At 44.4% G+C, this 23,959-nt stretch overlaps 1 protein-coding gene across 2 annotated transcripts in view; it reads right to left on the bottom strand.

Annotated features, from left to right (window-relative positions):
• Nucleotides 1-23,959, bottom strand: part of DMXL2 (Dmx like 2) — a 174,319-nt gene that overhangs the window by 86,418 nt on the left and 63,942 nt on the right. For both annotated transcript variants that reach the window (XM_077263739.1, XM_077263740.1), the window contains exons 12-16: nucleotides 20,105-20,786; nucleotides 17,833-17,954; nucleotides 14,779-14,868; nucleotides 12,861-12,978; nucleotides 507-626 (exon numbers count right to left, since the gene is read on the bottom strand). In XM_077263739.1, coding sequence (XP_077119854.1) covers nucleotides 507-626; nucleotides 12,861-12,978; nucleotides 14,779-14,868; nucleotides 17,833-17,954; nucleotides 20,105-20,786 — 1,132 coding nt within the window. The remainder of the gene's footprint in view (nucleotides 1-506; nucleotides 627-12,860; nucleotides 12,979-14,778; nucleotides 14,869-17,832; nucleotides 17,955-20,104; nucleotides 20,787-23,959) is intronic.

Below are 23,959 nucleotides of genomic sequence, written 5' to 3'. Positions count from 1 at the left end.
ACTGACCCGTGGAAGCGCGGATAGAGCGCGAAATGGCCGTCGTTAAGTACTGCTCACACGAGCTCCTATCCTCACTCTCCCGGCCATGAACTCTTAATGGAAATTTAATAAAGCAAGAGAACATTACAGATCGGTGAGTGCCTCCTTCTTTCTTTTTGATGCAAGTGAATTTACCTGTGGTTTTCTGGAAGAGCACTTGGAATCTTTAAAGTATAGCGTAACCATTCTGGTGGATAAATACACCTATGGGACATACAGGTTGAGGGTCGTGCGTGGGGCAGTGCCGTCCACTTTTCTTTTCCTTTTTACTCAAACTTTAAATGTTTGCATAGTTACAGTGGTACATTTGTATGCGAGGCTGTACCCAGTACTGAGGCTCAGCCCCAACCAAGTGAACCTCACGACAATGCTTTCTGCAGTATATAAGGAATGTTATGCACATTCAATCAGGATTTCTTTGTCTCTGATACAGAACAGAAACCGCTTCGATAACATAAGACACTTACCAACACATGCTTGTACAGACTTCAGATGGAGATGCCACATATTTAGAATTGAACGGTTTTCGCCATCTTTTTCTATCACAACTAGGAAAAATTTTTCTGAAAAGGGAGGTGGTCGGTAACCTGTGCATAGTGAAACATACAGATCATCAACTACATTAACCATTATTAACAAATTAGAAAATTAACATGAAGTTCAGGCATCTTTCACATCACACTGCTGAATCTTTTACAGCTACATATGTTTAGAGAGTATACCCAAAATTTGGTTGTAGAGGTTTGATTGGTATGGGAGATTTGACTGCACTTCGGAGAAAAACAGATCAATGATCATGTTTAAAAAAAAAAAAAAAAGGAGGTGCTTATGAGGAAAGGTAACCAATTTGACTTATAAAACAACAACAACAAAAAAAAAAACAATATCGATGTTCAGCAGGAAACAATTACAAGCCAAAAATTATAACTGCAATGGAAGGAGCACCAAGAGAGGAAAAAAAAAAAACAGCCGCCATCATAATCAGTCCAAGTTAGCACTCTGGACTGTCAGCCACAGACGAGCATTTTTCACTCACCACCTTTGTACACACATAAGGATAGAAAGTGTAACAGCTCTTTTGCAGTAGTTGTCCACTGGTACTTTTAGTCTTCCAGAGCAGGTTACCAAAAAAAATCTAAATTTTTGACTTGATATTCTGTGGGATGTATTAAAGAGGACCACTCACCAATTTTTTCACAATGAAGTGGACACATGATGTGATAGTTCTGAATAAAACTTATTTATTTAATTTTTATTTTGCCTTTAAACTGTGGAGTTATTAGCAATTAAAGTACGGTATTTGGGATCTAATGAATTAACTTTTGTTAAATCCAAGTGGGTGTTATCAGATATTTTACACTGGGTACGTGTACTACTTCTCCTTGTAAGAAGTTGGCCAATCATAAAGCAGGCAAAAACACAGAAGCAAAAGAACACGCCCCCACCAAAGCTTTGGTTACTAAGTGTGTGAGATGCAGTGGTGCAACTCTGATTACGCTTAATATATCCCTAGGTATAGCAAGAACAAAACTGGGATTTTTTTTCTTAAGCTGCAATGGAGTACCAGTAGACAATAACATATAAAGTTTTTTATTTTTAATTCAGCATGTCCAGGACACCATATATGGTAAACATTTTGCTAAATTAACCTAACACTTTAGAATAAAATTATATTTTTGTTCTAAAACAGCATCTCAAAACAGATCATCTACTATATAATTGTCTAAGGGTCACTTCTGTCTTTCTGTCTGTCTGTCACGGATATTCATTGGTCGCGGCCTCTGTGTCATGGAAATCCAAGTCGCTGATTGGTCGTGGACTTGCTCCCCGCAGTGAGTGCCCGCTCCATACTCCCCTCCAGTCACCGCTCACACAGGGTTAATTGCAGCGGTAATGGACCGCGTTATGCCACGGGTAACGCACTCCGTTACCGCTGCTATTAACCCTGTGTGACCAACTTTTTACTATTGATGCTGCCTATGCGGCATCAATAGTTAAAAGATCTAATGTTAAAAATAATACAAAAAATAAAAAATAGTTATATACTCACCGTCCGTCGGCCCCTCGGATCCAGAACTGGCCTTTCCCGCTCCTCGCGACGCTCCGGTGACCGCTCCATGCATTGTGGTCTCGCGAAAAGATGACGTAGTGGTCTCGCGAGACCGCTACGTCATCATCTCGCGAGACCGCAATGCACTCTTGGGATCGGAGCGCGCGAGGAGCTTCGGTAACCGCTTCGCCTGGATCCAGGGCCAACGGAAGGTGAGTATATAACTATTTTTTATATTAATTCTTTTTTTTTTTTTTTTTTTAACAGGGATATGATGCCCACATTGCTATATACTACGTGGGCTGTGCAATATACTGCGTGGGCTGTGCAATATACTGCGTGGGCTCTGCAATATAATACGTGGGCTGTGCAATATAATACGTGGGCTGTGCGGCTGTGCAATATAATACGTGGGCTGTGCAATATAATACGTGGGCTGTGCAATATACATGGGCTGTGCAATATACTACGTGGGCTGTGTTATACACTACGTGGGCTGTGTTATACACTACGTGGGCTGTGTTATACACTACGTGGGCTGTGTTATACACTACGTGGGCTGTGTTATACACTACGTGGGCTGTGTTATACACTACGTGGGCTGTGTTATACACTACGTGGGCTGTGTTATACACTACGTGGGCTGTGTTATATACTGAGTGCGTGGGCTGTTATATACTACGTGAGCTGTGTTATATGCTACGTGGGCTGTGCTATATACTACGTGGCTGTGCTATATACTCCGTGGGCTGTGTTATATACTACGTGGCTGTGCTATATACTCCGTGGGCTGTGCTATATACTCCGTGGGCTGTGCTATATACTCCGTGGGCTGTGCTATATACTAGGTGGCTGTGCTATATACTACGTGCCTGTGCAATATACTACGTTGCTGTGCTATTTACTACGTGGGCTGTTATATACTACATGGCCGGCAGCGAACAATCAGTGACAGGTGCAGTCCGGCCGCGAATTCGTGCGGGGATTTGAACCACGCTTCGCTAATTGGTCGCGGCCGGCCGAATCCTTTGTATTTAATGTATTATTCTAAAATCTTCATAAATAAAACTACATACATATTCTAGAATACCCCATGCGTTAGAATCGGGCTACCATCTAGTCTATATATATAATTGTCTAAGGTCCACATCCGTCTGTTTGTCTGTCTGTAACGGAAATCCCGCGTCTCTGATTGGTTGCGGCCAGCTGGGCGAAACCAATCAGCGACAGGCACAGTCCGGCCGAGAATTAGCCCCTCCCTACTCCCCTCCTGTCAGTGCCGACATAGCGTTTTAGCAGTCCGTTAAACGGACTGCGTTACACCACGGCATTACGCGGTGTAACACAGTCTGTTAACGCTGTCATTAACCCTGTAAGTGTGACCAACTTTTTACTATTGATGCTGCCTATGCAGCATCAATAGTAAAAACATATAAAGTTAAAAATAATAATAATAATAATAATAATAAAAAATCATTATATTCTCACCTTCCGGCGTCCGCGCCAGCCTTTCCCACTCCTCGCGACGCTCCGGTCCCAAGAATGCATTGCGGCAATGACCCCAGATAACGTAGCGGTCTCGCGAGACCGCTACATCATCACGGGTTATTGCCGCAAGGCATTACTGGGAACGGAGCGTCGCGAGGAGCATCACTAAAGGCCTGGGCTGGATACGGGGGCCGCCGGAAGGCGAGTATATAACTATTTTTTATTTTAATTATTTTTTTTAACAGGGATATGGTGCTCACATTGCTATATACTAAGTGGTCTGTGTTATATACTACGTGGCTGTGCTATATACTATGTAGCTGTGCTATATACTACGTGGCTGTGCTATGTACTACGTGGCTGTGCTATATACTACGTGGCTGTGCTATATACTACGTGGGCTGTGTTATATGCTACGTGGGCTGTGTTATATGCTACGTGGGCTGTGTTATATGCTTCGTGGGCTGTGAGACTCTTTCGCCCGGGGCCCTCAAAAACCTGGAGCTTGCCCTGGCTTCACTAATTGGTCGCGCCCGGCCGGCCGCAAACAATCAGCAACAGACGCAGTCCGGCCGCGAATTGGTGCGGGATTTGATCCACGCTTCGCTAATTGGTCGCGCCCGGCCAGCCGAATCCTGTGTATTCATTGCATTATTCTGAAATCTTCATAAATAAACTACATACATATTGTAGAATACCCGATGCGTTAGAATCGGGCCACCATCTAGTAAACAAATAAAAATGTACTGTTACAAAATAATAATTATGTAAAATGCCTCAAAACAATACTAAAGATGTAATCTATTCAGTAATGGCCCATTTAGAAGGATCAATAATCAGCAATCAAGCTCCTTTCACACTACCAGTCAGTCTAAACATGCCGGCAATCACCTGACGAATGAGCAGAATGCTCATTCATTAGGTGTGTTAAGATTTATGAATTCATATTTCGGCAGCACAATGACTTGTACAAATAGGTGATGTGCTGACGATAACGGATTCTTCTATGGACACAAAACGAAGTATCAACAATTGTTCTGTATGCATAGCATGCTTGTTGGCCTGTCAACGACCACGGTCATTTAAGAACCTGAATTGACATACACGCAGAAAGGCACACACGGAAACAAGCCAGAAAGAAATACATAAAAAAATACACATACAGTATGTGGTATCATTATGTCCGTAAAAGTCTGATCTATCACAGTATAAAATTTATTAAAGGGAACCTGTCACCCCCCCCCCAGGCATTTTTAACTAAAAGAGCCATCTTGTGCAGCACTAATGCTGCATTCTGTCAAGGTGGCTCTTTTAGTTCGGGTCCCTGCCACTGCTGAAATAATCGCTTTTATAATTTGTCCCTTATACCTTGAAATAGACCTGGGGGCATGTCTTTTCCCCCGGACAGAAACACCTCCCAGCCGTCACTCAGTGCCTCTGCACGCCGGGCTCCGCCTCCTCTGCCTCCATTAATGTCTCACACGGGGGCACCCAGATTTACCGCCTTGTCAGTGACCACCGTGTTGCGTCCCTCGCTTGCCAGACCACCTTCCACGGTCAGAGCAGCAGCCGCAACAGCTACCACTTTGAGGAAGTGAACACGCAGCAGTCGCCCGTGTGTTCTGCTGCGGTTCCGGCGCCTGCAGTGTAAGTTTTTTTGGGAATGCGCAGTTTGCGATGCCCTTCGAACTTACAGCTCAGGCGCCGGGGCAGCAGCAGAGCACACGGGCGACTGCTGCGTGTTCACTTCCTCAAAGTGGTCGCTGTTGCGGCTGCCGCTCCGGCCGCGGAAGGTCGTCTGGCAAGCGAGGGATGCACCACGGTGGTCACTGACAAGGCGGTAAATCCGGGAGCCCCGTGTGAGACGTTAATGAAGGCAGAGGAGGCGGAGCCCGGCACGCAGAGGCTCAAAGTAACGGCTGGGAGGAGTTTCTGTTCGGGGGAAAAGATATGCCCCCAGGTCTATTTCAAGGTATCAGGGACAAATTATAAAAGCGGTTATTTCAGCAGTGCCAGGGACCCGAACTAAAAGAGCCACCTTGACAGAATGCAGCATTAGTGCTGCACAAGGTGGCTATTTTAGTTTAAAAAGCATAGGGGGGTTGACAGGTTCCCTTTAACCCAATTGGTAAATGACATGAGGAAAAAAAATAATTAAAAACACCAGAATTAGGTTTTCCAGGTCACCACCTGACAGCACCATGGAGGACGTCCTTCTTATCCATAGTGGGACAGGAAACCACGAGAGTTTAAAAGGACCCTCCCCTTTCCACCCTTCAGTGTTTTTCCTGTCCCACTGTGGATAGGAACGACGAGAGTCGTCCGTCGGTTCCGTGCAGAGAGTGTGGATCAGGGGGGCTCGGCCTCTTCCTTCCCACTAGAAGACTCTGCCGAGCTGACACCCGAGCTATAGGGTCCCTCAGCTTTAACCGGTGTAGCGCTGCTCCTGGTTTAAGGGTCGCTTCCCCCTGGGGGGCTCTCGACCCTGGACGCAGGACCCCAGATGTACCTGCTAGTGTGGCGCCTCTGCTGGGTAGGATCCTTGGCAAGCGGTTTCGGGGGGTGATGCCGCAGGTCATCTTGGAGGGCTGGAATCGGCGTGGCTGCAGTCTGGGAGCGCGGCGTTTCCGGATCGCGCTCCTGCGTGAGTCACTTCCGGTTCGCGGCTGCTGCGCTCGTCACTTCCGGGTCGCGGCCGGCAGCATGGGGTCGGCATCTTCATCTCCTTCTACTCCCGGAGCGAGGGAGGTCTGGAACATGGCGGCAACTATATATAAAAGGTATGTGTGGGCTGTGGGCACTTTCTAGCAGCATGGAGGATAATCCAAAACCTGAAGCACTGCAGGAGCCCCAGACACATGTGAGTCCCAGGCAGAGACCTGCTCCCTCACAGGCTTTATTGAGGATAGGCCCATGTGAATCTTACCTCTATATGTATATTACATATTACTAGATGGTGGCCCGATTCTAACGCATCGGGTATTCTAGAATATGTATGTCCACATAGTATATTGCCCAACGACGTAGTATATTGCCCAGCGACGTAGTATATTGCACAGCCACGTAGTATATTGCCCAGTGACGTAGTATATTGCCAAGTGAGGTAGTTTACAGCACAGAGCCATGAAGTATATTGCCCAGCGACGTAGTATATTGCCCAGTGACGTGGTATACTGCCCAGTGACGTGGTATACAGCACAGAGCCATGTAGTATATTGCCCAGCCACGTAGTATATTGGGCAGTCACGTAGTATATTGCCCAGCCACGTATGTCACAGGTTAAAAAATAAATAAATAAACATATACTCACCTTCCGCAGGCGCGTTGTAGTTCTGTCGCCTGTGTGGGGTGCAGGCGGCAGCTTCCGGTCCCAGGGTGTGAGGACGTCGCGGTCACGTGACCGTGACGTCATGGCAGGTCCTTCTGCCGCAGGCGCGCAGGACCTGTGATGACGTCACGGTCACATGACCGTGTCGCGGTCACATGACCGTGACGTCACGGCACGTCCTTCTCGCGCAGGCGCGCAGGACTTGTGATGACGTCGCGGTCACATGACCGTGACGTCATGGCAGGTCCTTCTCACAGACCATCCTTGCCACCGGAACGTGCCGCTTGCATGGACCGGCCGGAGCATCGCGAGGAGCGGTAAAGGCGGCGGAAGGTGAGTATCTAATGATTTTTTTCTTGATTTTTTTAAAATTATTCTTAACATTAGATGTTTTTACTATTGACGCTGCATAGGCTGCGTCAATAGTAAAAACTTGGTCACACAGGGTTAATAGCGGCGGTAACGGAGTGCGTTACCCGTGGCATAACGCGGTCCGTTACCGCCGGCATTAACTCTGTGTGAGTGGTGACTGGAGGGGTGTATGCGGGCGCCGGGTACTAAGTGCGGGGAGTAAGGAGCAGCCATTTTCTTCCGGATTGTGCGCGTCGCTGATTGGTCGTGGCAATGGTCATGGGCGTTTTTCCACGACCAATCAGCGACTGGGATTCCATGACAGACAGAGGCCGCGACCAATGAATATCCTTGACAGACAGAAGGACAGACAGACAGAAAGACGGAAGTGACCCTTAGACAATTATATAGTAGATAGGCGTCTGCGGCTAAGAAATCCGGGAAGTGCAAGAAATGTCCCATTTGTGCCATAAGACTGAAAGACTCCTGGCAGAAGTCCTTATGCGAGTCATGCACCAGTCGTATCGTGGGTGAAGAGCAGGCCTCTATGATGACAAATATGAGAGCCATTATCAGAGAGGAGGTGTAGGCCTCAATATCTGGCCTAACATTTCCCCAGTCCATACAGTCTGACCCCCAGGATCCGCAGAGATCCAAGAAAAGACAAAGAGAATCGGATCTGTCGTCCGAGGACAGCTCTTTTGAATCAGATCTGGAAGAGGAGGAGTTAAGCAAAGATCCCCCAGAGAGGGGGAAGAAATATCTATTTTCATCTAATGATATAGAGGAGCTCTTGGGAGCGGTTAGACAGACTATGAAGATTGAAGAACCCGCATCTACTCCGTCAGTTCAAGACGAGATGTTTGGGGGGCTGCGTTCTCACACCTCAAAGGTCTTTCCTGTTAATGCCCACATTCGTTCTATGATTCTAGAAGAATGGGAAGAAGCAGAAAGGAAGTTATCAATTCCTAAAGACTTTAGACTCCGCCTCCCTTTTGATCATGAAGAAGTCAAGGACTGGGAGGATATCCCAAAAATTGACATTCCTCTTGCGAAGGTTTCTAAGAGAACCGCCATTCCATTTGAGGACTCCTCTAACTTAAAGGAGCCGATGGATCGCAAGGCGGATGGACTCTTAAAAAGAGCCTGGGAGAGCTCGGCAGCGGTAATGCGCACAAATATAGCAGCAACGTCCGTGGCACGAGCTATGCATTTGTGGGTAGATTAGTTGAAAGATCAATTGTCAGCTAGAACTCCTAGAGAGACCATTATTAAGGCAATTCCTCTATTAAAGCTAGCAACCGGTTTTCTAGCAGATGCTACTGCAGAGTCGGTTAGATTTACAGCTAGAGGCCAGTCTTTATCAAATGCAGCCAGGCGAGCCATTTGGTAGAAAAATTGGTCATGTGATGTCCATTCTAAATATAAGCTGTGCTCCATCCCTTTCTTAGGAAGAAGGGTCTTTGGACCTATTCTTGATGATATCCTGGAAAAAGCTTCAGATGAAAAGGGGTTTCCAGAGGAAAAACGTAGAAAGTACCAGCCCTTTCGCAGGCCCTATTATAGTCAAAGATCAGACTACAGGGGTAAGGGAAAGCAAGGGAGATGGAGCTATCAAAAAGGGGGAGAAAATAGGAACAAAAATAGGGATTCGGGTCCCTCAACTTCCAGAACAGAATTCCAAAAGAAATGACGCCATCAGAATAGGAGGGCGTCTATTGAACTTTCGGGTTCAATGGGGGAAGATTACCAGAAGTCCTTGGGTCCTCCAGGTCATATCTCAGGGGTACAAAATAGAGTTCAGCTCTCTTCCCCCAGAAAGATTTTTTTGTGTTCAACGTCCATCTCTCTCTTCTGTCTCCACTATGTGGTTGGACATCCAGGATCTTCTGCGAATGGCAGCAATATCCCCAGTTTCTCAGGGGGAGATAGGAAGAGGTCATTATTCAGGCCTCTTCTCTATAAAAAAGCCCTCTGGGGAATCCAGAACCATAATAAACCTCAAGCCCCTAAACAAGTGGCTGGAGTACAAGAGGTTCAAAATGGAATCCTTTCGCTCTACAATTCCCCTCTTAGGAAAATACGTGGTAATGTGCACCTTAGACCTAAAGAGTACATATTATCACTTTCCAATCTGCATAGATCACCAAAAATTTCTCAGATTTGCGGTAGAAAAAGAGGGAATAATCTACCATTACCAGTTTTGCTGCCTCCCCTTCGGGTTGGCAACAGCGCCCAGAGTCTTTACAAAGATTGTCATGGAAATAGTGGCTTATCTGAGAAATCGAGATATCACGATAGTACCCTATTTAGACGATTTCCTATTGGTAGGGGACTCTATAGGGCAGCTCAAGATCGACTGTCAGTTGGTGATCTCCGCTCTGCAGAAATTAGGTTGGGTGGTGAATTGGTCAAAGTCACACCTGACACCCAAACCAAGAATAAAATTTCTAGGAGTTATCCTAGACTCAAATGTCAGAAAATCTTTTCTTCCAGATGAAAAGCGGACCGATATCAGAAGAATCCGCCATTTTTCAAGAAGCCGAGGGTCCATCAGAGATGTAATGAAGATTCTGGGGTTGATGACGGCCTGCATTCCTTGTGTCAACTGGAGCCAGTCTCATTCCCGTCAGCTACAGAGAGCAGTCCTCGCTTCCTGGGACAGAAGACACACATCTCTGGACAGGGAGTTCCGTCTATCCCATCAGGTCAGACGGTCCCTGCGCTGGTGGACTGTCCCCGAGAACCTACAGGTCGGAGTTCCATGGATCCACTCTCCAGCTGTCACGGTGACCACAGACGCAAGCCAACAAGGATGGGGTGGTCAAGTCCTAGGAAGATACCATCAGGGACAGTGGAATTCAGAGGAAAGCATGAATTCCTCAAATCACAGAGAGTTACACGTGGTCTGGAAGGTCCACTATTCAGCTCAAGATCTGCTAAAAAACAAACATCTGAAGATTTTCTCGGACAACACAACGACGGTAGCCTTCCTGCGGCATCAGGGGGTCCAAGGCATCTAAGATTACAGCACCTAGCGGATCAAATCTTCAGTTGGGCGGAGAGATCGGTTCTCTCAATATCAGCAGTGCATCTGGAAGGATCAAAGAACCAGGTGGCGGATTTTCTGAGCAGAAAAAAGCTGTCAGCTACCGAGTGGGAGCTAAACAGCGAAGTTTTCAGCGAGCTGTGCCAGCACTGGGGAACTCCAGAAGTGGACTTATTCGCCACAAGAGGGAACGCGAAGGTCAGAACCTTTTATTCACTGAACCCTTGGGAAAGACCGGCGGGAGTAGACGCACTTTCCCAATCATGGAGCACGGGTCTCTTATATGCTTTCCCCCCTCTTGCACTAATCCCAAGAATCCTCAGGAAGATATACGAGGACAGAGCTCAGATCATCCTAGTGGTTCCGTTCTGGCCCAAGAGGAGCTGTTTCCCCTTACTAAAGAAGTTGGCGGTGGAGGAACCTATTTTTCTTCCGAAAAGAAGAGATCTACTCCTCCAGGGCCCGATTCTTCATCGGGACCCGGACAGCCTCCAATTAGCGGCTTGGATCCTGAGGGCCAGATCTTGAAAGCGAAAGGTCTATCGGAAGAGGTCATCTCCATTCTCCAAGCAAGTAGGAAGCCAGTAACTTCTGCAATTTATTTAAAAATTTGGAAGAGATTCTGCAGTTTTTGTGGAGACACAATGGTTGATCTTGATCACCCGAACATTCCCAAGATACTTGATTTTTTGCAGCAGGGATTTCAGAAAGGTCTTAAACCGAGTACTCTGAGGGTTCAAGTGGCAGCCCTCAGTGTATTTTATGACTCTTCCCTAGCCTCCCACCCCTGGATTGCTCGTTTTTCCAGGGCAGTTTTAAGGCTAAGGCCCTTGATCAGGAAAACCATCCCACCTTGGGATCTTAATGAATTGTGCAAAAATCCTTTTGACTTAGCTGAGGATATAAACATCTCTAATCTCTCTCAAAACTGCATTTCTAGTGGCCATCACTTCAGCCAAGAGACTAGGAGAACTCCAGGCCCTGTCTATTCAGAACCCCTATCTGCAAATATTTGATGATAGGCATAGTCTTAAGACTTGACCCAGGCTTCCTTCCGAAGGTGGTCTCAGATTCCAATATAAATCAGGAGGTAGTGCTTCCATCGTTTTGTCAGTTTCCCAAAAACCAAAAAGAAACATTTTATCATAACTTGGACGTTAGGGAGACCGTACTTAAGTACTTGGAGGCAACTAGGGCCTGGAGACGGGATACTAATCTATTTGTTCTCTTTAGAGGCCCTAATAAGGGGAAAAAAGCTTCAAAATCTACCATTGCGAGATGGATTAGGTCCACCATTAGCCTAGCATACGAGGCACAGGGAAAGAGTCCCTCAGGCATTCATCCAGGGCGGTAGCCGCCTCATGGGCAGAGAAAGGGGGTGCTTCGGCGGATCAGATCTGCAGGGCTGCATCCTGGTCTAGTCTCAGTACCTTTTCTAAGCATTACAAACTAGACATAGTGTCGTCTCAGCTAGCCTTTGGCAGGAAGGTGCTTCATGCAGTAGTCCCGCTTTAAGACCAAAAAGTCTCCTTTGGTACTTCTCCATGGTGCTGTCAGGTGGTGACCTGGAAAACGGTAATTAAACCTACCGGTAATTGTATTTCCAGGAATCCATCCTGACAGCACTGTTAGTTCCCTCCCTATTTCAAATTTAATGCATACTTATGTGAAGTAACATTTATATAATGATTGCTATGTTCAAATAAAATTCTTTTTTGCATCCATCCAGAGGTGTTACTTTGGAAAATCACTGAAGGGTGGAAAGGGGAGGGTCCTATTAAACTCTCGTGGTTTCCTGTCCCACTATGGATAAGAAGAAGGACGTCCTCCATGTTGCTGTCAGGATGGATTCCTGGAAATACAATTACCGGTAGGTTTAATTACCGTTTTTTCAGCCACTGCAACACCGCAAAAAATGCAATTACAGGCAATCAAAACATCCTATCTACCCCAAATGGGTCGGCTCAGGGCGCAAAAACCTGGCCCTATTGACCAAAAATGTAAAACTTTGCAGGTCTTACAAAATTTCGCCAATAATTTTTTTAAACAACTTTATGAATTTTTTTTGCATCTTAAATAAAAAAAAAGGATACATGTTTGGTATCTCTGCGATCGTACGGACCTGGAGAATCATATTGCCAGGTAATTTTTACCATTTAAGGAACATGGTAAATCTGCACTTGGAATTTTTTTCCTGCTTTCCAGTGCACCACATGATAATATGAATGGTGTCATTCAAAAGTACAACTCATCTGGCAAAAAAAAAAGCCCTCATACGACTTGTCAGTGGAAAAATAAAAAATTTAGCTTGTGAGCCCCATTGGGGACAGCGATGATAATGTGTGCACACTGTAAAGCACTGCAGAATATGTTAGCGCTATATAAAAATATTATTATTAATATTATTATTATTATAAGTTAAGGCTCTTGGAAGAAGCGAAAAAATGAAAATGCAAAATAGCCATGTCAAGAAGTGGTTAATAGGAATTAAAATGTTAGTTACTTCTAGATAAGGAAGAAATAAATTAAAATCACAAGCCGACTTAAAGCCCAACCTTGTGATGGCTGAAAGAAAACCTCGGGTTCCTTTGCTTTAACTTCATCTTTGTGTGGCTTGTATCCCAAAATAAAGTCTTCTTGAAACACGTGAAGCAGCTGAGTCCGTGATCCACACTGTAAATGTGATTAAATGGAGGGCTGAACATGTGCAATCTTTACAGACAAGAAATCCCATGCAAGATTTATCATCTGCGAGCCAGATCAAGCTTTTACTAATCACACCAGATTCATATAGCATATACAATACCCAGCACTACATAACACTTACTAGCTGCACATCAGTCAGCGAGTCCAAACTAAAAAGCACCTACCTGTAAACTGCATGGAAAACCTCAATGTATACTGTAAGGAGGGACCCCACTGTAAACTGCAAGGAGGGCCCCCATTGTAAACTGCAAGGAAAACCTAAATATAAACTGCAAGGAGGGCCCCCACTGTAAACTGCAAAGATAGCCCCCACTGTACACTGCAAGGAGGGCCCCCACTGTACACTGCAAGGAGGGCCCCCACTGTACACTGCAAGGAGGGCCCCCACTGTACACTGCAAGGAGGGCCCCCACTGTACACTGCAAGGAGGGCCCCCACTGTACACTGCAAGGAGGGCCCCCACTGTACACTGCAAGGAGGGCCCCCACTGTACACTGCAAGGAGGGCCCCCACTGTACACTGCAAGGAGGGCCCCCACTGTACACTGCAAGGAGGGCCCCCACTGTACACTGCAAGGAGGGCCCCCACTGTACACTGCAAGGAGGGCCCCCACTGTAAACTGCAAAGAGGGCCCCCACTGTAAACTGCAAAGAGGGCCCCCACTGTACACTGTAAAGAGAACCTCCTTGTAAACTGCAAGAAGGTCCCCCCCACTGTAAACTGTAAGGAAGCAAGCCAAGCCTTTTTGTGCGTGGGGTAGTCAAAAGAAAGGGCGGTCGCCTGAACCAACATATTAAATGTGTATGGGGGTACTTAGAGTCCCTTTAAGAAGAGTTCTTCCAGTAAGAGACACTGTCACCCCCTCCAGCTGTTAGAAACTAATAGAGCCACCTTGTGCAGCAGTAATGCTGCATTCTGACAAGGTGGCTCTTTTAGTTATTGGTGCAGTCAAAGCAGAAATAAAGCGTTTTATAATTTCGCAAAAATACCTGTCTTTAGTCCTGGAGGCAGGTCTTAACCCCCCTGCTGCACACGCCACACTGCCGTCACTCAAGGCTTCTTCGGCGCCGGGCGCCGCCCGCTCCGCGCTGTTTTCAAGTCAAATCTGGCGCCTGCGCTGTTTGTTCTGCCTGGGGCAGGCGCAGTGAGCGCTGCCCGTCTGACCTCAGATGCAGTCTCGATCAGCTGAAGATACACACGCTGTAAGGCGGGGGACCTGGGTGAGTGGCTGACACACGCAGTGCGCATGCCCAGGAATCCCAGCCCCGCACTGTGCATAATGCATAACACACTGCGGGGCTGGGATTCACAAGCTGGTTGGCCGCACAGGCACAGTCTGCGAGACTGCATCTGAGGTCAGACGGGCAGCGCTCACTGCGCCTGCCCCAGGCAGAACAAAACAGCGCAGGCGCCGGATTTGATTTGAAAACAGAGCGGAGGGGGCGGCGCCGAAGAAGCCTTGAGTGACGGCAGTGTGGCGTGTGCAGCAGGGGGGTTAAGACCTGCCTCCAGGACTAAAGACAGGTATTTTTGCGAAATTATAAAACGCTTTATTTCTGCTTTGACTGCACCAATAACTAAAAGAGCCACCTTGTCAGAATGCAGCATTACTGCTGCACAAGGTGGCTCTTTTAGTTTCTAACGGCTGGTGGGGGTGACAGAGTCCCTTTAAAAAGTGAAAATTCGGCTATGGATCTGGGTGAAGATTAGTAAGGGTCTCTCACCGTCACTTGTAAATAAACACACCAAACTCAAGGAATTACTTACCTTACTAGTTATTGCATCAAGCTCAATGATGCAGCCTGGGCGCGCTGTAGATTGCTGGCTGACGATGTTAAACACTTCACCAATTAGTTTCTAAAATAAGGTAAAAAACAGAAAACAAACAAAAAAAAGTATAGTAAAACTAATAGAGGATAACATTAAACATCAGTCACAAAAACACATACATTAGCGCCTCAAATCACACTAAATAAGGCAGCACACTGTGGCGCCAAAACCTGCAAACATGAAACATGAAAATTGAATAGCATTACTGCACTAGAAATACGAAAAATTGAGAAAGTTTGGCGCTTAAATTGGCCAATTTATGTGTACCATGTAGCCACGTTAAGGCATTTCTCGTATACAAGGTCCTTAACGTGGCTACAAGGTACACATAAATTGGCCAATTCATGCGCTAAACTTTCTCAATTTTTCATATTTCTAGTGCAGTAATGCAATTCAATTTTCATGTTTCATGTTTGCAGGTTTTGGCGCCACAGTGTGCTGCCTTATTAATTTGACTGTATACGACTTGGTGACTCTAGGTTCAGCACCTGTTCACACTTAGTCTATGTGTGGATGTGACGGTCAGTTTTTGAAGTTTATTTTCAAATCACACTTTGGCCTCTTTTACACTTCCGTTTTTTACAAGCAGTCACAAGCCGTCAAAATGTTGAAAAGATGGATCCTGTGCAGATTGTAAAAAACGGATGCACTGGGTCCGTTATTTTTACGGATCCGTCGAGGCAATGTGCACACGTTGTTGTGCATGCGTCTTCACCACATTTTTCAGCTGCGAAAATGCATACACAACACAAGTCAGTTTAAAAAGAATACGGTAAATAAAAAAAAAAATTGTGATATTCTTACCTTCCGGCGTCCCCCGCAGCCTTCCCGATGCTCGCGATGCTGCTGGCAGCTCCCGTACCCAGTAATGCCTTGTGAGACAATGGACCTGTGATGACGTCATGGTCTCGTGATATTTTAAGAATATCATGATTTTTTTTAATTATTTTTAACATTCTATCTTTTTACTATTGATGCTGCATAGGCAGCATCAATAGTAAAAAGAGAGAGAGAGAAGAGAATTTCCCGGCTGGTAATTCTTCCGCGCATGCTCAGTTTCAAAAGACGGCATCCGTCGCTGGATTCCTGCTTTTCACAGTCAGCGACGCAGAGCGATTTTCCGACGTACAGAAAAAACGTTCCTCTGTGCGTTGTCTCAGCCCGACGGACAGCAATTTTACGACGGATCCAGCGAACGACGGATGAAACGTGAGGCCATCCGTCACAATCCGTCGCTAATACAAGTCTATGAGAACGGTTCCAGCAGAAACATTTGTTGGATCCTTTTTTTTCCCACAAAACGACGCATTGTGACGGAAAAAAAAAGACGAACGTGTGAAAGAAGCCTAAGAAGTAAACCTGCAAAATAAAAGGTATCAAGGTATCAAGACCAGACCCTATAGTCAGCAATAAAAGTAAAAACCTCCGCACTTATTGTGTAACTAATGACCAGACAGGCGTCCGGACCCCTGAGTTAGTGACGTCACATGCTCGCCCTCCGATCCACTACACATTCTTACCAGGATCCTGGTTAGAAGACAACACGCCTGCATATGTAGCGTGACGCTAAGAATATTACCGGTGTACGGATTACCAGCACACCGCATGCGGCAGAAACCCAGACGGAATGGATGCGTTTGCCATTTCACTACAACTCCACTCTTGAAGTTTTGAGCAGCTTTTTGGCAAGACAAGCTGCGTAATCACAGTGCAGTTCACAGTACCTGCAATGATGGTCATCGTTTGGGCTTTTTGATTGGTGTTCATCATTTAAGACAAGGGTCTCAAACACATGGCCCCTGAGGCTGCTTCATGCTGCCCACATGCACTGTAGACCTCTTGACGATCGTGGGCTCATTGCCAAAACGTATATTGGGGTTGGCGCTGTTCCAGCAGGAGATGACTGATAGAATGGTAGGTGTGACAAGGCACAAACCTATTAGCTATATATGTGATGTCTTCTGCTGGGTCGCCCTTTTATCACTGTTGTGCCCATTTTTCTGTTTTTTATCTAATAAAGTTCTGATATATATCTCACACTTACTTGCTTATAACCATTATTCTTCCTCCTTAGTCTTTGACTCTATGCATGTAGGCAGAGACCTGTCAATTCCGGGCCGCACTGTGCGTTGGGGGGTGGGGTGGTAGAATCCGCCGGGAACCCGCCTATCCGACTAGTTTTCAGCACTGCTCGGTCTCTAGCAGCTATCAAAGTATATTTTTCTCTGAAACGTTGCAGCGTTTCAGAGCCAAACATATCTGGCTGAGGTCATACAGCCGGTGCCTGATACTTTCTCCCCATGGATTGGGCAGCATATCTCAGCTGTCAGGTTTACTTTAAAGAGAACCCATCAGCTCTTAGTTAAAGTCTATTACTAAACATGAAATGTGTTTAAAAAGCGGATAAAAAAAATCCTCATGAGATAATAAATCACTAGTGGTATTATTATTACCTTTATTATTATTATTCTTTTTGTAAACCTAAGTGAAAGCTTAAAATGGACAAGCTATCTGTATTTGGTTTTCTAAGTATTGTACTTTACAACTCTGGATTGTGCCATTCCTTGATGATTTCTCCTGGAAATATTTATAAATTTACAAGGAGAATGGTAGCTCCCCGCTGTTACAAAATTCATACCTTTCCAGGAGTAACAAAGGAACAACAATACTGAATTATAGAAAAAGATGCTCCAAAATGATTGTTTCATGGAAAGTACAAGTATTTACTGGAGAGGTAGCAGGTCTTCTTTAACACAAAGCATTAAGGTAGCAATCCGAAACCCCTCAGAACATATTTTACACCATTTTTTTTTATCCACATAGCAGAAATGAGAGAGAAGCCATAGTACTATGACACTTGATGGCAAAGATTCACTAACTTCATAAAACATTGCAGTAATTCACTTTATAAAGACATCTAATAAACAGCTTTGTTGTAATCACTGGTCTGAAGACAGATTTATGACGCAGAACGCACAATATAAAACTTACAGACGATTCGGGATCTGACAGTTCATCCAATAACTTCCGGGCATCAACCACTGCTTGATACAGTCTCAAGTTTGTCCCATCAGAGGCCACGAAGCAGGCACTGGCCGAGTTACAATATGTGCCTGGGGAAGAAAAGGTATGGGACAGTTGATTCCCAATTCCGTGAACAACACAGCATCGGGCCCTTGTCTATTATTGTTAGTCTTACCGCTTTGTACCCCGATAAGGCTTATTTTTAGTGGACAGAATATTTAAAGGGGTCGTACCATACTGGTGCCGTTCCAGGGCTCTTGTGCGGTTGTGATGACACGTGACCCCGGCAACCAATCAGCACTGGCATCTCTGTCCCCACCTTCGGAGAAACTGACCATGAAGATGAAGTCGGTGCTGCGGCTGATCTCTGACTTCCTCTTCATGTTCAACTCGACAGAAGGTGAGGATAGTGACGCTAGCGCTGATTGGGCGCCGGGCTCATGTGTCATCACAACCGCACGAGAGTCCCCTGGGACCGCGAGTGGTGACAACACAAGTAGGGCACCGGGACGGGAGTATAAGCTTTTTTATTTTATCGGGGCCAAGCGTGTGGGATGAGAAGGGGATATCCTAGTAGTGGACAAGCCCTTTAAGGAAAATAAGACTCCGGTTTTTCTATCACTTACCTGTGGCCTGGTAGCAGACATTGTTATGACACCTGCTTCTGCTGACAGTTTTATGGGCGAATTTCAGGGAACGTCTCTTTAGACAGTTCTCTAAACAAGTAATGTAACTTTTTTTTAATTCTATTTTTGACAAAACAGACAGCAGCGAAAACTACTAAATGGAGTATTTGGTTGGTTAATCCTCCTTTTCCTTAGATCAGTGGTTCTCAACTCCAGTCCTCAAGACCCACCAACAAGTGATGTTTTCAGGATTTCCTTAGTACTGCATAGGTGAAGAAATTAATGCTCGAGCAGGGGATGAAATTATCACATGTGCAATACTGAGGATATCCTGAAAACTTGACCCCTCTGGTGGGTCTTGATGACTGGAGTTGAGAAACACTGCCTTAGATGGAAGATATTATACCTACTCCTGAAATGTCTGATTAAAAGTAGCTGAAATCCATCTATACATGGTGATACAGAATATCTTCAGGAATTAAAGGGAAATTATCCACATAAAATCACCTACTGTTTGTGCTACGCGTGGGTTTTTATATTACTACCTGGATTAGGAAACAAAATTAGCAATGTTGCAATTTTCACACTGACCACTGGGGCTGTTTTAGGTTTGTATCTCCCGTCTTTTCAGGAAGAATGTTCAGCAGGCTCCTTATCATCAGAGGCAGGATTACAAGGACAGGTAACGCCCCTATACACAGCTGATAACAGGATCCACCAACCACGATAAGCGATATCACAGCTGACCCTGCTCCTCCTCCCTTCACAGTGACCTTCGCATATGCGTCAATACAAAAAATAAGGTCAAAAGTTGTTCAAAAGCTGTTTATAAAGTTAATGAATGTGTGTTCTTTCCTGAGACAACAGGAAATTAAGAGTAAAAAAAAAAGCTGCAATAACCAATATGAAAATTGCAAGATTGACTTGTATCTTGCATTTTCTCTGGTTTTTCTCTCAGTTTGCAATCCACTGAGAGCTAATGGAAGAAGTACAAAAAGACCAGCAACATGGAGAATATTATACAGCAGTTCTGAGCTGCCGATGTAAGTCACCACTCAAGTTAAAGGATTTGAAAGCTCAAAACCATCTTCCTATGTTTTCCTCTGCCTGTTTCCACTCCATGCTCCTTATTTCTCACTTTTCCCTTCTTCATTGAATACTGTATTACATGACACCACAGTGAGCTTGCAGAGCCTGCATTCTGTCTTGTTTGACCAAGATAGATTTGAGCTGTTTTTTTAAGAGTGGATGACCAGTTCAGGAGACAGAGGAAGTGACTGATAAGTCAGTAAGGAAGTGGATTTCTCTGATCAGATATATTCAATTTTCTTATTTTCACTTGCAGTTTTGATTTACGCAAAGTATGTTGAAAGTACAGCTCCATTTTAAGGAGATTGAACAAAAGGGCCTCCTATAGAGTTCCTGAACACCCCTTCCAAGTCTTGATCACTTGCTATTCATGGTCTAGGATTCAACTAAAGAGCACGTGCTCATTTCCTTAAAACTTAGCTTGGTAACATTCAACTGTGAGTTCCCATTCTTCCTGTCAAAAGAGTGTGTACCGTATAGAAAGCAGCACAGAACAAATCACAAGAAATATTTCATTCACTCACCTAAACAATAACTTGGTATAAGTGTTGGAAGCCATGCCACGTTACAAAAGGCAGATGTACGAAGGGAGTTAATTCGGGCTAGTTCAGAAACTCCTCCGCTGTATGATAAGGGTCCGATTGGATCAACTCGCCACAATATAAGTTCACTGTAAATTGCATTTGGGTCGTGAAAAGTTTGTGTAGCCGCATTTCTAAACTGTTGCTTGGGGAAACCTTTTAAAGGTTTAGGATCCACTACTTTACCGCCATGTTCTGTTTCCCATGGATTCCCATCAGAGTCCGGAGTCGTCAGCACATTATGGTGAGATGAGGTCAACAGCAATGGAAGTACAGAGTGACATGCCAAATCATTCAAGTGGAATCTGTGGCCACAATATCGAAATTTATGTGACACTGTGAGCACTGATGAAAAGGCAGACTTATTAGCAAAGGTCACAGCCCATTGATTCAATGACCCATCAATATGCTTTGAAACCATCATGACCGTTGACGCCATACTGGCTCCACTTGGAAGAGCATTCACAGGATTTACAGTTATGTCACTTGCCATCATGGTTTTCTGCAGAAGAGCAGAAGCAGCTTCCTTGGCAGAGGTAGTACACGCATACATCATTATGTTTTTGCTAAGCGAGCTAGCATCTCCTGATGGAAAAGCAACCGGTATCCGAGAAGAAAAGGAAACCTGAAAACAAAAAGCAGAAATCATCAGCTAGCAATAAACATGTATTGTAGGCTTCATTTTCCTAAACATTTCACTACTTAATTAAACGAGGCCTGTCATCTCTTCTGACGGGTTTATTTTACCAATATTTCTATACTCTACAAAATAACAAATCTGGAGTATTTTTCCTTAAAATTTTGCCATATGTTGTTTCTGCGTTATTACTTCCACAAATTTAGGACTAAACTGACTAGTGGGCGTTCCCATTCCTTAAGTGTTTGTACCTTCACAGACTGGTACTGAAGCACTGATTGGACAGTGTCAGAGTGCGGGGCGACCCCCCAACTGGTGACATCCAGATTCCAATTTCTCCATACATTTCTAGTATGTATTACAGCATATGGCACAATGCAGCGTTCCTCTGACAGAAAGCTGCTCCAGGATTGTTAGGTCACGGGAATATAATTATTTACTAGACCAAAACATGTCAGAAGAGCAAACAGCAAACCACAAGTCAGGATTGGCGGGTTATATGGTGCATATTAGGCTTCCTGTCCTAGGTAAGGGTTTTGTTCCTGTTTGCCCATGTTACATACATATAATCTGGTTAGATTCTGGGGCCATTTCCTGCCACATTATATGTGTTTTTTTTTTTTTTTTTACAGTTTCTCACATAACCACATTGCTTTTGCCTTTGATTTATCTATTACTTGATATATTGAACAAGATTTTAGGAGTACTTTCCTGGTTTATTCCCTCTTTCTGTGAGGGTTTTTAAGTGGTTTTATGTTAAATATTAATTATGAATTGAATTATTCTTATTCTCAATTCTGTACTGAGCACATTGTCTCTCGCTGACATTACAAAAGCTATTCCTGTATATTTAGCTCAGAGTAAGTGAACACCATATAGAGAGAACACGTGCTCTATGGGACATATATATATAATCACGTCTCTTAGGAGATGGAGGGGGCTCTCACGTGGTGGCTGTCACCTCCTGCCTTCTCTCCTTCATTCTCCATGGACTTCAGACTACTTACAGAAGGAATGAACAGCTGGTAGCGATGATGATGACTTCTACTCCATGACAGACAGACGCCTTTTACCATCTCATGAAAAATGAGGAACAAATGGACAATCTGTTCGTAATTATTTCACCTACGGTATTTTATGTTTTGCTGCAATATGGTTTTTCTGTGGACAATCCAATAAACCACTACATTTTTCATGAAAATATCATGATATTTTTCTTTAAGAGTAATGCATCTGGTAAAGAGTCCTGATTAAATAAATGTGCGAAATAAGCATATTTAACATTTTATGAAAACAATAAATAAATAAAATGCTTTTTTTTAGTCTTGCTGGCAATTTATGAATGATTGATAATGATGATTCATAAACGTACTTGCGGTTAAAATTCTGCTCCTGATTGGTCACATGTAGTCATGTGACTTTAATTGCTGATACAGTCCATTCCATTGAACAGAACAAAGCCTGTCAGTAAAGCACAACCCTGCATGGCGGAAGGGTTCAGCCAGCAGTCTCACAGCAGTGTGCTTTGAACTGTGATGATATGGAGTTGTGACCAGAGATGCACAGCAAGTTGTTAGTAACTGGGGATGTGTACATAGAGGGGGAGACATAGTGCCAGAGCAGGCTCCACAGAGAAGGATAGTAAGCTTACAGCTTATCGACAAGTGACTTAGGCCAGAAGGGAGGGCACAGGGTGTTCCAGAGTGTAAGATTACATTAGAATTACTCCATCATATGACTTATTTCCCCTACAGTAGTGTGTGGGGCCAGTGTCAGCACCTGTAACATTTATTGAATGTAGGGGGGTCTCAGGACAACAGCTGAAAGGGAGAAAAACTGTAGCCAGCGATTTATCCATCTTGAGACTATACAAGTATCAGGATGGTGCTTTTCAGGTGGTGTTGGTAGCCACCGAGGATGGGAGTGAAGGAGCTGTGAAACAGCTCTGGCAGAGAAGCTTGAGTGCATTGCTACTTGGTAAATTAAATGTAGCTGCACAGAGGGTGAGCTGCATCTACAATAACAACCACTGGAGTGAGTGCAGGGGAGCTGAAAAAGGAAATAAGAGGTAAAAGGTCTTGGGGACTTATTGGTGGGGTTGGGAGTCAGCCAGATTATTGTATCTTTTAATAACTGATATCCTGATCTGATGGTCAATATCATAAACAATTAAATGTTACAATAATATTGTGATTTGCCTTTAACATGTTACCCTTGAAGTATGCAAGTACCAGGGGCCTAGAGTAAATCAAGTTTTTCTTTCTTCTACCTAAGCTATGGAACATCTCAGAAACTACTAGCCTTGGAAAACGATAGCATTAGTTAATCCTCCCAGCAGCGAGAGATGAATGTTGGGTCCCGGGGGACTATACGTTTTTTGTTTTGTAAAGTAGGAGATACAAAATGAAATATAAAGCAGCGCATTATTTACCAAGAGATAAGCCTCAGGATAAAAGAACAAAAGAACTGCAGGCAAACAATGTGTTCAGTTATTAAGTGGAAAGTCAGGAAGATATCTGCTGATGCATGACGAACCTACCATGGAGTCCAAACAAACCACAATAACTAAAATATGCCACAATCTGATCCTATAAAAAGCGCAAAACAAATATAATCCTAAGAAACTGATTTCACAAAATAACAGCTTTGTTAATAGCTATGGTTTCAATTATTAAAATGTCAGCTCTTTTTTCAGCATTATAATGTGTGACTCGTGTATATTTATTAATAACATTTAGTGGGACTGTTCACAAGAATTTATTTAAATCTGAAAATTTAAGAAAATTATAGCTGGCAAAATCTAAAAACCTGTATTCTACTGGTCGCACTTTTTTTTTAAGCAAGAAAAACATCTTGCTAAAAATGTGAGTGTCTTATAGTCTGGAAGGAGCTTCCTATGATGGAGGAGAACCATTGACACAGCGTCCTCCCAATCACTGAGAGAACTGCTCTCTCTTCTCTTCCTGCCCCACAACAATCAATCTGATCAGTGCAGAGCAGAAGTATAAGCCACCAGGACCTGTACATAACTAAACCTGCACGGGTGCTGCAGATCCTGGCTACTAGTTGAATAACAGCACATGCGATAAGTCACATGCTTGGAAAAAAACTCAAAATGTTGCAAAGTATACACAGTGGGTGCATGTGTGCCCATTGTAATT

The sequence above is a fragment of the Ranitomeya variabilis genome, chromosome 5 (genome assembly GCF_051348905.1).
Source record: "Ranitomeya variabilis isolate aRanVar5 chromosome 5, aRanVar5.hap1, whole genome shotgun sequence".
Classification (NCBI taxonomy): Eukaryota; Metazoa; Chordata; class Amphibia; order Anura; family Dendrobatidae; genus Ranitomeya; species Ranitomeya variabilis.
This window is presented reverse-complemented; position numbering and strand designations above follow the sequence as displayed.